At 34.5% G+C, this 15976-nt stretch overlaps 3 protein-coding genes across 4 annotated transcripts in view; 1 reads left to right on the top strand and 2 right to left on the bottom strand.

The window, feature by feature from the left end:
• The window catches only part of LOC123682830, a 36678-nt gene extending 34064 nt beyond the window's left edge, over positions 1–2614 (bottom strand). The window contains exon 1 of one of the 2 annotated variants that reach the window (XM_045621635.1): positions 2441–2614. In XM_045621635.1, coding sequence (XP_045477591.1) covers positions 2441–2452 — 12 coding nt within the window. In that variant the 5' untranslated portion in view covers positions 2453–2614. The remainder of the gene's footprint in view (positions 1–2440) is intronic. The other variant, XM_045621636.1, reaches the window with a different exon arrangement.
• Positions 2615–11390: 8776 nt separating this feature from the next.
• LOC123682444 lies at positions 11391–13988 on the bottom strand. Its single transcript, XM_045621050.1, has 2 exons — positions 13802–13988; positions 11391–13459 (listed from the first exon to the last, which is right to left on the bottom strand). The coding sequence occupies exons 1-2, from the start codon at positions 13891–13893 to the stop codon at positions 11506–11508; spliced, it is 2046 nt and encodes a 681-aa protein (XP_045477006.1). The 5' UTR covers positions 13894–13988; the 3' UTR covers positions 11391–11505.
• A 41-nt stretch (positions 13989–14029) lies between these two features.
• On the top strand, positions 14030–15411 carry LOC123682443. The gene is made up of 2 exons (XM_045621049.1): positions 14030–15153; positions 15225–15411. The coding sequence occupies exons 1-2, from the start codon at positions 14073–14075 to the stop codon at positions 15347–15349; spliced, it is 1206 nt and encodes a 401-aa protein (XP_045477005.1). The 5' UTR covers positions 14030–14072; the 3' UTR covers positions 15350–15411.
• The last annotated feature ends 565 nt before the right edge of the window (positions 15412–15976 follow it).

Below are 15976 nucleotides of genomic sequence, written 5' to 3'. Positions count from 1 at the left end.
ACCGATTGGTGAATAATTACTTTGATTGTGACTCAATCTCAAACGAACATCCCTATTCACCTGATGTGGCTCCAGCCAACTATTCCCAAAATACAAATTTTCATTTCGAGTCAACCACCTTCAGTACATAGAGAACATAATAGAGAATTTTTGGCAAGTGCAAAAGCCTATTCTTTAAAACGTTCTAGAATAAATTTCGAGAGAAAAATCATTTGATGGCCTAACAATATTTCAAAATTTCGAATTATTAATGACTCAACTCATCTCATTTTTGTGATGTGATTATGGCCAATAATTTCCATTTTCAAATCTATATGACCACTATCAAGACTTAAAATTTCGAAAGAATTAAAATATATAATAATTATAATAATAATAACAAATTTATTTGCAGTAGGTAACTTCCTACTACTTTCCTACGTTTCAATTATTGTTCGAATTGACATAACCCCTGTCAATTTGTACTCTATGAATTCAATTATGTTCGATTGAATCAATCCATTTTCTGATTGAATTCCATTTCAAAAATATATGAAAATGAATTAAATTTCATTGTTTTCCGAACTCATGGCATTAATTGAGAATTTTAACAAAATAAAGCTACATATGTGAGGCAATTGTTATTTACATCCATTAACAATTGCGATTATTGAAATTTGTCATTTTCGTTAAATTAAATTATTCACATCAATTGGTGATTGAGGAAATACACACCTGATTGAATATTAATTTAAAAATAACACAAAATAGTGAATCGAACAGCGAGGCGAATAGAGAACTGCATAATATTTTTCAGAGACCTGACAGATTTGTTTGAATTTTTTCGGTTATTTGCTGGGTCGATAGAATACCAAGATGCAAGAATTTAAAAGAAGAACGGAATTTTTGTGGGTGTCGATTTCATGGTGAGAAGAAGCAAGAATAAATCAAGTAGACAAATTCGAATGTGTTCCGTTATACAGGGTGTTTCCAAATTATGGGGCAAAACTTCAGGAGATGATAGTACTTATCAAAATAAGGAAAAATTCGTAAGGTAAACAATAAACATATGAAAAAGAAAATGCTTCCCTTCGAATTACAGCCATCCGAACTCTTCATTTTAATAGTACATTTTCTAACCCATTTAGTGAATAAAAAATGGCAATAATCATTCAGAAAACGGCTCATCATCAATTTTTCGGAGATTTAGAAAAAGATGTCGAAATTCATCTGGGATGTCAGAAAAAATAATGAGTGGGAGTTTGATGCATTCCCCCTCAATTCTTTCGAGAAAACTACTACTGCTAAAACCTGAAACTAAAATCAGCATAACATTTGGCGTGAAAAGTTGCAACTATGACAAAATTCCCATCAAAATGAATGAAAGCATTCAAATGCTTCCGCTAAGAATGTATGATTAAATGAAGTCTTCGGATGGCTGTATTCGAAGAGGAACCATTTTTGTACAATTGTTTATGGGATATTTTCTTCTAATTTTAATGGGTTGTATCACCCCCTGAACTTTTGATCCACAATTAGGAAACACGCTGTATAATGTACATATATTGAGATAATGTATGTGGGTTAACCAAGAATATGTTCCCTCAATATTTCAAAAACTCCTAAAACAACTATTTTCAGTCTACTAGCCACATTCCACGACTAAAAAAATTATTTGTACGATTCATGAAAAATTTGTCTCACATAAATTCTTAGAAGATTCAGTTCATTTAGAAAATGAAATTCAATTTGAAAACCAAAAGAAAATGAACATTTCCACCATTTTTAAATTTATTTCTTCACCTTTTCTGAATTGAGCACTATTTTGATGTGACCAGAAATCGTAAGTTATACATAACTGACCACGCTCAGAAATGACGTTGACCACCATGTATCTCGCTTATGCTTCGAAAACTACGTATATGTCATGAGGCAAAAATGATTCTCCCGGTGTCATCTACTCGACTTTATATGTTTGTCCGGTTTATGATGAAACATCCTGTATAGAAGCAGAAATCCACATCCTAAATTTGGTGAAAAAATTACATGAATACGGATTTGAACAAGAGCACTAAAGCTGCTGATTACTTTTTCTAATTATACAAAACTCCTTTTCATTTTACAAAATGGATCAGAATTTAATTTCCAATATCAATATTCTCAATTAAGCCTAAACCACAATTTGGAATTAACAAAATAATAATCTAAGGGATAATCCGAATATTCAGTACAAAATGAATATAATATATTCACCGGGCTTGGAAAATCCGTAATCTACCTATTAATTAAAAAACATGATAATAACTGTATAATAATTTATAATCGCGTATCAACAACTATTGAACAAAGCTGAGAACAATTGATGACTCAGGAAGTAAGTCATTACCACGTAGAATTAGTGTCTTGGTTTTAATTTCCCAAGATAACAAAACGAATTAAACTATTTATTTCGATATCGTACCTTGAGGTTCATTTTGCAACACACGAACACTGGAACTTCTTAGAGGAAACTGGCAATTTCAGTGTTAATTTCACTTTATATACCTCAAAACGACATATCCCAAATGTTCTACAATCATCTATGTGACTGCGGTTTTAAAAGCGCGTTCTAAAGTCAAGACAACGTGAAAAGGTGTCACTTTTATGGTTCACTTGTTGCAATTGAATTTCACAATCACACTTCTTTCGATTTCGCTGATCGCTTATCCGGTGGCATTATACAGGGACTTCAAGAAATAAGTGCGGTAGCGTTCAATCTGTCATTATCTATATTATGCTCGTCATATTTTTGCTCTTATTTCGAGAAGAATTATAAACAAAACCTAGTGCACTAGTGTTGTTCAATAAATTTTGCGGTTTGATAAGAGCTAGTATCATACATTTTTTTTGTTATGTTAATACACTCATACTTCATATGAAAGTGTGTGAAGTTCAATTTCAATATGCCGATTCATTCTTTGTTTACAAGCCATTTAGTATCGAAGTATTAAAGTATTCTTTAGAATGGAAAATATCAAATATCGTCAGAGCCGTATCTAGGTACTATTGCGCCTGTGGCAATATCTTAGACAGCGCCCCCCATTTTCGAAGATTTTTTTTCATCAATTATATTTATTTATATTTATGGTACTTTTTTGTTCATAACTTAAGTCATATATTTTGTGATTATTTTATGCTTAGTACGCAAATTCTAGGGAAAGTTAGCAATATTTTCAATGTTTCCAGCAAGGGCGTAGAAATGGGTGGTAATTTTCCCGCACCCCATGCAATATTTCCAAAATATAAAATTTCAGAATTCTCGCAAAGACGAAAAACGAAAATTTTTCCATAAAAAGAACCAATAATCATTTTACTTTCTTCTTAAATCGACACGGAGTACAAAATCGGACCCTTTTACGGTTTATGAGTTTATTATCGCTTTCAAGATGAGTACTTTTACTGCACTACGAGCACATCTATGTCCGAGGTTTATTATTTTCCTTTATCTATCGGCTTTGTCGGTGTCGCCCCTTATTTGCCATCTGTAAATTTTGCATTCGTAATCGGTATGCACTTACTCGTTGTTTTCGGTTTTTTGTTTCATTCTCATCACAAAATATCAATACTGTAGTTATCAAAGTACTGAACTGAGTAATTCGCATCGGAAAATTGTCTGGCCGTATTATACAATTTATTATGATTCCTTCGAATTGCAATTTAATTGTGCAGATATCAGTTTTGAATTGATTATATCTAAACGGTGTTCCTAATGTGTACAAATGAAAATGACAGATTTCTCAGATCATTTTGAGAAAATGTCTTATAACATGAATCTGCAAACGCTTTGGTTTTGAGATACCGGTGTTAAAGTTTTTTTCTCATAGCACCTTTCCTTCACAAGATATTTAACATGAATTGGCATAAATCTTCCGATTTGAAGTTTTCATTTCGTGATATGCTTATTTTGTATGCAAATCTACAGGGCGATATTTTTTCCGAAAGGGTACCTGCTTCTTTCCACCAGAACTATTTTCTGGTGAAGCACTGGTTCTATAGAAAAATGTGAAAAGATACTCTGGTCTAGTACAACATTTTTTGGTTTGTTGTAGTTTTGTCGTATCTGCTATCGATTTCGAAAAACGAATTCAAACAGCTCTCTGGTAATCCTTAGGAAAATCCAAACTATTATAAAAATCCAGTTAGTAAGCTGTGATGAATAAATCAATTATAACTTATGGTACTTATCAACAAATTCTGCAGCGAAGATTAATAAAGATCCGATAAACTAATAATAATAATAATAAGGTTTATTAATCCCAATATGTACATTATGACCCACAATAATAATAAATATAAGCATCACTTAAAAGTATGAATATACAAGAAACACCCTGTATCTCGAAAACAAAGCGTTTGCGGGCTCATGTTTATGGAACTTTTTTTTTTAAATATCCAAGGAATATTATCTTTCGTGACTCCGTTTTAGGAAAACCCAGTATAAGGTGAGAACAATCGAATTGATAATAAAAAAAAATAATTTGAGTAATTAAGTTCCAACTTCGTTATCAAACTTTTTTTCTCACATTACAGATATGAGTAAACGTTGTTGTAAAAAGAATTTTTTTTTTGAAAACCCCCCCAAGAAAAAAGAAAGATCTCTGTCCTTGGTTTCTAGATTCCTCGGCATTGCTCGTTGCGAGGCGTATACATGAAAACCGAGTTGTGTTCTTTCGAATTATTATGTCTGGTGCTCCAATATTTTTTCTCTTGATATTTTTGGGCGCCCCTGCAGACCTTGTGCCCGTGGCAAATGCCACCTTTGCCACGCCCTAGATACGGTACTGAATATCGTACAGTGAATGAATTTTTATTTTTGGAATTGGATTTTTTTAAAAGCAAATGTTGGAAGTGTATATAAGGCCTCTTTGCGTTCAATTCGTACAGTAGAAAAATATGTTGCTGAATTTAAACGTGGTCGTATAAGCCTTGAAGACGATCAACGTCAAAGACTTCAAAAAACAGAAACAATCTTAAAAAAATACAGGATATTGAATTGTAAAATCACCGAGTGAATGAAGGATATTTAGTAGAAGCCCTAGGCATCTTATTGAACAATATTTTGAGTGAAGTATTGAACAGGGTCGCCGCCAGATATTTTGGCGCCCCGGCAAAAAAAATTCGCCGCCCTGCTTCGCCTAATTTATCAGAATTTTCTTTGAAGGAGTCTCAGTTATTCCTGTCATTAACATTTCATATGAAATCGTATTTTCGAACTTGCAGATCTTAAATTCATATTCAGTTGAGAGAGCATATTCAATATCAATAAAATTGGCGCTTGGCAATTTTTTTATATTAATATGGTATTTCCAATAAGAAAACATTTTTTTGTCAAAAAGTATGTCTTGTTTAATTATCTGATTTTACTCTCCTACAATTTGGTGCCTCGGCAAAATGTGCAGTATGCCGCTTCTAGTGACGACCCTGGTATTGGGTTTCAGAAAGTTTTGTGCCGCATTCGCTAACAATGGAACAAAAACACATTCGAATGCAACTTTATCAGCAACATTTAGAATGATTTAGAGCGTTTTAGAAATGTTTAAGTGGATTTTGAGCGTCGATTCATCACTATGAATGAGACTTCGTCTATCATATCAATATGATCCTGAACAAGAGGCTGAAGAGAGGTATAAGCCTAGTTCTTCCGCTTCGAAACAAGTTCAGTTTTTGGGCATATTAAACATTCAGAGGAAGATTCAACTTTCACTAAAAAATTTTTTTTTTTAAGAATTTTAATATTTATATATATATATTTATATTTGAACCCACATGGACAGCACCTTTTCTATAGAGCAACTTTCCACATCTTGTACGTGCACCATGTTCAGTAGTCAAAAACTGCATAATATAAAATGCCCGAAATTTTTATGGAAGCACCTGGCTTATTGTCTCTACAGTGGCTTTTTCATGTCCATAGTTGAATTGAACTTTATTTTTTCGATTGAGTGGATAAAAAACAAATATTTTACGATTAACTACTAACTCAATTAATTTCAAGTATCTAAAACCTCGTCTAAAACAATATAATAAACAAATGTGAAGTTGATGTGTATTCTCGTAGTATAGTACATCTACAAATACAAGAGTACCTACTATCTATATCATTATTTTCTTGATAAATTTATTTTAGGTTAACCAGTAAAAAATTAAAAAAAAATAGTAAATATGCAGGTAAATCTCGAGATTACAACTGTTTTTTGGGAGTTAGGCATTCTCCGATATTCTTTTAATTTTGACGACACAGTTAACACGAAATTTCTCAAAAATTCAGCCAAATTCACGGAAAGCCATTTCCCATACTAAACGTGCGGGGTCCTTTAGAAACTGTAATTTTATATTAACTGGCAAAATTTCAACTCGGCCGGATCTGTTGTAACTACGGTTAAGACATGTGTCAGTGCTCCTTGTTTCTTTACCTATAATGCAGTGAAGGTACATAATGTTTATTTAATTTCATGTGGGGTTCTCTCTGTGAGCTTATTGTGAAAAATTTAATGGGAAAATATGTTAATGGAACGGATGATTTGTTCAAGATGAGTCCACTATTGTAATCATTGCTGCTTCATTCATTTGTTGTTTTTTTTTTGGTATTTTTCTTGATTTTAATTATTTGAGGTTAAGTAGAGTAGCTTAAGCTACTAAAATATATATTATTTTTCTCACAAATTAAAAAAGGCACTATTTTTATTATCATCAAATTTTGCACAAATCTAGGAGGAATTGTTATTCCTTATATACATACATGCAGAAACTCAATCAAATCATAGTGATAATCTGTTCAGTTAGAAATCTTGCCCGAAGTCTGTCGGTCTTGAAGTCTCGGAAATATTAAAAATGAAAAAATTTGAGAATTGGATTGAAATTCTTGAATTTTTTCTGATTCTGATAAGTACCCGATTAAAGTAGAATGGTCTCTCTACTTGCTATTCTACAACATCTAAATATCAAATTCCATTCATATCGAACAGGTAGTTTCGAAACAATAAGAATAAAAACATGTCGACCATCGATATAATAATAATAATAATAATAAATTTTTATTCATCCTGATAATACATACATATTCACGGAATATGTCGGATTATGCCCATTATTAAACTCAACCGGAGCAATCGATATCCGAACTTATTCTAGTAATTACAAAATTACAAGTTTTTATATTTCCCCTTTCCAATGAAAAAAAGTCCAATGAAAATACAATACTTCATCCTTTCAGACAGACGCATTAAGGAGGGTTTTTAAGAAGATGGCTGGAAACTCAGATATAACTGTAAAAATCATCTTGACTTTCATTATTCCAGTCGAAACTTCGAACGAAATAAATATCCTTGTTTCTAAACATTGAGAGAAATTCTTTAAATGGAAATATTATGAAATATACAAATGTGAAGTCAATTCTGAATTCATTCAGTATTATGAATTTCAATGGATGGTTCGTGCATCTAGAAGCAGTTATGCCAAAACTAAACTATAACATGAATGTACTGCATAGAATACCGCAATGGCCAAGGTCTAATGCACCGTGATTGGGTCCATTGCAGATGTTTCGTGCTTTCTAAATAATCTCATTCAAACGGTTAATCTTTGTTTTTGTCCGGATTTCAGTTTATACTCTATGGACTCGATTCAATGCCTCTGATTGATTCCTCTGCAGTTTTTTTTTTCACAGGAAATAGAAGCAGGAACGTATTCGGTTAGTTTAGCAGTTATATTTGGAATATACCGGGTGGCTCATCCCAGAAGCGGATCTCATTTTGAGGGAGTGAATGAAGATATGTATTTTGAAAATACAGGATGATTCACCGAGATCGCCTAGATGTTTATCACCGATAGTTGATTGAATTGAGTTACCTCCTTTGCCAAGAACCCAATTGAAGTTTACTAGATTATATAGTTCTTGATATATTATCCAAAAAACTTAACTAAGTAGTTCAAATGGCGCTCACGTAGGTAAGAACCACTTTTAGAGAGGATTGATTTAACATCGACGCAGCCCTAGAGGACAGTATCAGTAACTCAGGAACTTGAACGGACAAGATTAAAATGGACACGGCTGAACTTTAATTGAAATGAGAAATTGAAAGCTGTATTTTTCACGAAGGAGCCAGAACACGTCTGATTTTCAAATAGCTGAAAATTCAAGACATAAACATCGCTGAGGAAAGCCTGAGACCCACTCTAGTGGAATTAATCTTTTTCTGGTCCCTTTCTCATAGTAAAGGCATAGGAATGAGAGCATATATTTCCATTAAAAGACTGCAAGCAATACATCACTGATATCGTGGCACATTATTTCATTCTGCCGTTCATAAAAAATCATCAATGTCCACAAACTTACGGAAATTGGTGAATTGAATACAAAGCTTGCAACGAAGTGATTTTCTACGATACTATTCATGCTTGGTTTTCAAGAAAAAAATTAAAAACTCCTTTTCGAGTGCCATATTTGGGGTGCTCTAACTAAGTAAGGGGGGCTAAAAAAAAGTCTTTATGAAGACCCACCCTATTTTTTGACAAGGAATTGTCTTCTAAATGTTTTCGCAACTAATTTTTTTATTCGTTGGTACCGTGTCGAGTTTGAGATTTCTCATTGGAAAGAAGAAAACATATTAAAATTTGTGCAACAATATAGAGGGCCTTGTTTCTGGATACTAGGGCTGACATTAATAAAAGTAGCATAGTTCGAGAATCAGCTAATAAAGAAATTGGAATTGAAGGCGTTCCTTTTTTTGTAACTTTATTACTTCCATTAATTCGCCACATATATCTCGTATACATTTTCTCATTAACGCAACAAAAACCTGTACTTGCAACCATTTTCGAAATGAATACTAAATGACAATAATGAAATATGTGTAGACGCTTGAGCAATTGATTTTAGTTACTTGATTTAGGAACATGCTTTAGCTATTTGACATGGGTAAATTCGACTCAATTCAAAGTTTTAAAGAAGATCCAAATTTATCCATTCCTTGACGCGCGCAAAATTTGGGCATTCTTGTGTCAAGCCAAGTAGTGAAGGGTGTTTTTTTTAGAGCAATAGAACTTTAAATTGCAATAAAACAACGATGGAAAATTTCGATTGACATAAATTTCATTTATCCGCAAGATAATCTTGTGGCATTACATTTTAAATATGATTTCTGGCATATGACCGCCACAGCTAGCTCGGATGTAGTCCAATCTGGACGTCCAATTTTCGATGACTTTTTCCAACATTTGTGGCCGTATATCGGCAATAACACGGCGAATGTTGTCTTCCAAATGGTCAAGCGTTTGTGGCTTATCGGCATAGACCAATGACTTTACATAGTCCCACAGAAAGTAGTCTAGCGGTGTTGAATCATAAGATCTTGGTGGCCAATTCACAGGTCCAAAACGTCCAAAACAATAAATCGATTGTGGAACGAGCTGTGTGACATTTTGCGCCGTCTTGTTGGAACCACAGCTCCTGGACATCATGGTTGTTCAATCCAGGAATGAAAAAGTTAGTGATCATGGCTCTATACCGATCACCATTGACTGTAACGTTCTGGCCATCATCTTTTTGAAGAAGTACGGACCAATGATTCCACCAGCCCATAAAGTGCACCAAACAGTCAGTTTTTCTGGATGTAACGGTGTTTCGACATACACTTGAGGATTAGCTTCACTCCAAATGCGGCAGTTTTGTTTGTTGACGTAGTCATTCAACCAGAAGTGCGCTTCATCGCTAAACAAAATAAAATGGACGTAGTGCGCAATACGTATTCCGCACAGAACCATTATTTTCGAAATAAAATTGCACTATTTGCAAGCGTTGTTCAGGCGTGAGTCTATTCATGATGATTTGCCAAACCAAATTGAGAATAAATTACTTGACAGCGGTTGAATCAGTCGTTATCTTGAACAGTAATGCCAACTTAAAGTTATATACCTCGGAAAAAAACACCCATTATTTTATTTCTCCTATGGTTTGGTGGCTGTGTAAACAAGCAGAATCATCGCATATGATGAGGCGGTGAAAATCTTGAGGTAACTGCTGGGAAACCATTTAATCTTCAAACAGTCACACAGTGTAGTCTAAGAGCTAGCAACGTTTTCGAGAGAGAATTTCAGGTAGGCCAGTTTTTAGATATGCTATCTCTCTCACTCCCCCGGACATCATACGGGCTATCTGGCTGGCGGTAGTGGTTGCGTTCATCAGTGCGCATCCTACCTGTACAGGTAAAATATCGATTTTTCAAATCATTTTAAGAAGTTTTTTTTTTTTTTTATTATTTTTATTGAATTTTTCGCAACATGAATATATTATTGCCAGATATTTTTATCGTTGTTTAAATTGTGCCAGACGCTAATTTTGAATTGAAAAAAAAATTTTTTTCAAAATATTTCAGTATGGCTGAAATTTTTATATGATGTTATTTGAGTATCTAAAAACCTAAAATTAATTTGCCAAACAATAATTCGATTGTTAAACCTTCAGCCAGACCGATCTAAAAGTGAAAAGTGATTGGCCATGTTGGAAGAGTACAGACAATCACGTGTTAGTTGCGCAAGCGAGATAGACGACAGCAGCTGTTTGTAATCAAGATGGCGTCAGTTTAGTCACATTGGTGTATTCGTTGCTGTTATTTTTAATGTTTTTAACAAAATTGCGTTACAATGGCTAGCGAAAAATTAAAATGTGTTTTTTGTAAAGACAGAAATGGAAAAATAATAACTTTTGTTGAAGATAAATTAAAAAAGTGTAAAGAAGTTCTACAAATACGTGTAAATTTTAAACTGAAATATACATCAATGTGCCACGCAGATGGCAGTATTTGTAAAACTGACAAATCTCAATTGCTTAAATTGATTGAGAAGAAAATCGGTGGTAACGTCGATAAGCCACCTTCATCTTTTAATTCAGCTAGGGGAGAGCGGGGCTGAACGTGCCGATTTTGACAAATTCTCATATGATTCGGATAAGAAAAGTACTATTTCTGAAAGAAGTAGTTCATCATAAGCCAAATTTAATCTACAATAAGAATTCACTCACAGATTTGACACAATTTCAATGGTTTTCAAGAAAAGGTCATTTTTTTAAGCAAAGTCGGGAAGGCACTACCAACCCCACTTTGGGGCGAGTTGTGCCGTAGCTGAGGTCGGTTGTGCCGTTGATAATTAAAGGTGTTTTACGTGAATGAAAATTAATTTAGGATTTAAAAACACAATTTTTTTCAACAATATATTTATTGCTTATACTTTTAACTAATCAACATAACTTAAAATTCAGTTATATATAACAATAAGCATAATAATAAAGAAAAACATAATATCTTTACTTATTTAGCTATTGCAAATATAAAAACACATTTCAGTCAACAATTTGAACTTATTTTTGAACAAATGAGATCAATTATTGAATATATCAGTCTCTCAGGACTACATTAAAAAAAATAAAGAAGATTTCTTCCGAATTGTAAATTAAAAAACTTATATTTGGTCTTTTAGAGAAAACAAAACCAGTTACTCTATAGATGACTGATCAGAATAGCAATTTGGACATACAAATGCTGGGCTTTCTTCATCGTCAATACATTGTGAATGGGCCCAATTCTTGCATTCTATGCATTGAATCCATTTTTCTCTAGGGGCAGAATTAGAATATGCGTCACAACATATGATGCAATACCAATCTTGTTCCTCATCAGAAGTGTCATCATCTTGCAAGACTCTTCTCTTAGCGGGGTTCTTAGTCGTTCTTTTTGCTTGTTTACCTTGTCCCGTGCATTTTCCTTTACCCTTCTTTGTAGTTTCAATCTCTTTTTTCTTCTTTTTATTAGCATGTTCTTCGGCCAAAGCATCCTTCTCTGGAGTGTCCGTAAGAACAGCTGTCTTTCTTTTACGTCCTTTATTGCGTCCAACTAATCGAGGAGGTGCTTTAGGCAGTGGTCTTATGAGGTCTGGTGAGAAAATTATTGTATTTTCATCTCCCGCGTTGTTATCAGCTGATGATTGAGGAAGTTGGAAGCTGCAACAAGGGGTAGTCTCCTGAGAGCATTGACGTCCCACATGTTCTGGATTACCTGATGGTTCAACGCTGCAGTCGCTTTGCTGTAGAATTGATGGAGTAGTCTCAATCTCTATATTGCAGCCGACATTATTTGAGTCATTAAGATATTCAGCAGTCCTTTCTTGATTGTTTAGAGGGACAGGAAAGTGGTCTGTATCTTGTGAGGGTCGATTTTCTGGCATCGGGCGGTCAGTGACAGAAGACGGCGCATAATCTTTGTCTGTGAAGATATTTGGGTCATAGGGCCAAATGCCAGCCTTTTTAAATGCGTTGCTTATATTGATAGGAGTTGCTGCAAGCGGCAAAGCGTATTTTACAATACCTGGTATTTCATAAATGCTCATAGTTTTCCCGGGATTAGTTCTCAGCCAGTTGTTTTGAGCTTTAGAACAGTATGCTTTGAATGGGCCGTTGACACCAACATCCAGGGGTTGCAGACGGTGGGTGCAGTGTGGTGGGAATGATAATAATATAACAGAGTTTTTCTTGGCCTTTTCGATCACATCAATATCAATATGAGATGAATGATTGTCTAGTAGTAATAACACTGGTTCATCAGGACTAGGCTTAGTATGCTTTATGAAATGATCCATAAACACTAAGAACTCTTTGTTTGTCATCCAACCGGATTGATTACCAGCCCCAATACACTCAGGAGGACCACCTCGGATAAACAGGTCCTTAAATTTCAAACGCGGGAAAACAAACATCGGCGGAATCGAGTTTCCCAGAGCACTCACCGCTAGCTCAACAGTGACTAAAGTTCCACGTTCAGATGAAACAATTGCTCCTACTTGCTTTGTTCCTTTTTCAGCCAAAATTTTTTTCGGTTTTAACACAGTTGTGACACCAGTCTCGTCCAAATTCCATATACGTGAAGGAGTAAGATTATATTTTGTAATCAAGTCGCCAAGTTTTTCGAAAAATTGATTTACATTATATCTGTTGAACGAGCTCGCGCGTCCGGCACTGGTAGCTTCTGGTGTTCTTATTGCAAGAGTAGAGTTCCTCTTCAGGAAGTTTGTAAACCAATCCTTGCCAGCCTTACCATTGGTATGCCAAGATGGTGGGATGTGTTGAACATTAAACTTCACGGCACACTGGTAAGCAAGTTGTCGTACTTCTTCTGGTAGAAGACCAAAATAAATAGAGGCACTTTTCAAAATGTACTCAGACAGTTGTGCCTCTTGATCTTCACTAAACACCATTCTAGATTTAAAACCAACCGAAGGAGTAAGTCCACTTTTAATTTTTTTGACATACCTTTGAAGAGTTGTATGGCAAATTTCCAATTCACGTGCAACTGTTTTTAATTTACGTCCATCCTTGATGACTGCATCAGCCGCTCTTTTTAGAAGATCTTGGGATGTAGTTCCCCTTTGAGTTTTCCGCTTGTAATTCCTCATTCTGTCAAAGACAATAAATACAGGATGAAGTATCATGGCAAAAAGTATTTTATATCTTCCACAAGTGCTCGCATAAACTTAAGTATTACAGAAACAATGAAGGTTGCCGTGGGGTTGGTTGTGCCGCGGCACAAGCAGCCCCCCATGAACGGCACATTTTACCCCGTTTATGCGAGTGTGATATTTTGCCCTACATATAAATATCAAAGCGCTCTAAGCATTATAATCATACTGCATAACAAACTAGGATAAACGACAAACATTTTACTAAAACTTTCATATTAAAAGGACGAAAAATGCCAGCTTGTGACCAAAAAGTATTGAGACGAAAATATTTACTTACGTAGAGCTCGAATACACACACATGCACTGACACCCTGTCCCTTCGGCGGACGGAATTAAACTGGCATGCGCATGTCCCGGACTGTTAGGCATTACGTGAATAACTGCTATCTTATATCTATCTCTTTCTGTTTACGAGATATTCGCGTCGGCACAATTTACCCGCGGCACTTTCAGCCCCGCTCTCCCCTATTTTAGATGGTTTCTTCATGCTACACTTAATGAAAGAAGTACCTGTAACCTTCGATGCTTTATCTAAAAAATTTCTGAGTATGATACTACGATTTAAATCCAATCGTGTCGATATTGTCTTCGATCAATATTTTACACCGTCAATCAAAGATTTTGAGCGTTCACGTCGGGATGAAATAATCAGCCAAGTTACAATCGGGCCCAATCAAATTCGTCCACATAATTTTATAGCTGAACTTAAAAATATATATTTTGAAGAAGCCCTTGTTAATTTTTTTATTGACCATTGGGCTGGTGATGAAATGGCTCCTATCATTGGAGATAAAATAATTTATGTGAACTTCAACAAGTGCTATTCATACCGGGTTGAAAGTAATAAAGTTATTAAAACTGTTGAAGATTCACTGTCTTGCGAAGAACACGAAGAAGCCGATTCTCGAATAATATATCACATTTGCCAAATAAATGTCGATGGTGAAGTTGTGATACGCTGCTCAGACACAGATATTTCAATAATACTTCTTGGTAACATGCATCATTTGAATGCATCACTAAAAATCTGGGTAAATTTGGGCGTAGGGAATCATGAGCGATTTATAAGCGTCAATCAAGTGCACGAAATTCTAGGGAATTCTTTATCGAAAGCTCTACCGTGCTTTCATGCACTCACAGGATGCGACTACACACCAGCTTTTTTCCGGAAAGGTAAACTTCGACCTTTTAAACTGTTAGAGCAGTCAGAAGAGTATCAATTAGCCTGTCAAAATATTATAACAGATGATGAAGAATTGCTGGATGAGACATTTAGGATCTTAGAAAAGTTTATTTGTCACATTTACGGAGCTCGTGATTCTTGGAACGTCAATGAAGTTCGGTTTCATCTGTTTTCAAACACTTATCGGTCTAAAAAATCAGATGATAATTTTGAAAAAAAATTTCGTAATTTTGATCCATCAAGCCTACCACCATGCAAAGCTGAATTGTATCAGCATTTACTACGAATTCGTTACGTTACAAAGTTTTGGAGAAATGCTCATTTACAACACCCAACATCTCTATCACCTCAAGCTTCTGGCTGGACCATAAATGACGATAAATATGATTTTATCTGGTTTGTTGGAGAGCAGTTACCATCATTAGTTGCCGACATTATCATTAAAGGTAAAAATTGAAAATAAAATACTAATAACTTTCTTTGCCGAAAGATTATAAAATTTTTCATTCTTTTACAGATAATAGCTTATTACAAGACGATGATAATCCAAAAGACGACGATGGCAATGAAAATGACAGTAGTGATGAAGATGATGATAATTATCAAGATGCCTCCGTTTTTTGTGACACAATTATGGATTAAAAAATATAATTTTTGTTTACTTTCATCCTTGAGATAGATTATTACCTTAATTTTGCACAAAAATAAATCCACAATTAATTCAATAGTTTTTAATTCTTTCTCTGTAATTTATTCGACAACTATTCCTATACCAAGCAAAATGGTACCACATCACTTTTTACTTTTAGATCGGTCTGGCTGAAGGTTTAACAATCGAATTATTGTTTGGCAAATTAATTTTAGGTTTTTAGATACTTAAATAACATCATATAAAAATTTCAGCCATACTGAAATATTTTGAAAAAAATTTTTTTTTCAATTCAAAATTAGCGTCTGGCACAATTTAAACAACGATAAAAATATCTGGCAATAATATATTCATGTTGCGAAAAATTCAATAAAAATAATAAAAAAAAAAAAACTTCTTAAAATGATTTGAAAAATCGATATTTTACCTGTACAGGTAGGATGCGCACTGATGAACGCAACCACTACCGCCAGCCAGATAGCCCGTATGACGTCCGGGGGAGTGAGAGAGATAGCATATCTAAAAACTAGCCTACCTGAAATGCTTGTTTTCCCGACGTTGCTAGCTCTCGTACTAGTGGTGTGCAATTTGTTCTGGTCGTGTGATTTTTCCGTACTTCT

Source organism: Harmonia axyridis, chromosome 6 (genome assembly GCF_914767665.1).
Source record: "Harmonia axyridis chromosome 6, icHarAxyr1.1, whole genome shotgun sequence".
Classification (NCBI taxonomy): Eukaryota; Metazoa; Arthropoda; class Insecta; order Coleoptera; family Coccinellidae; genus Harmonia; species Harmonia axyridis.
This window is presented reverse-complemented; position numbering and strand designations above follow the sequence as displayed.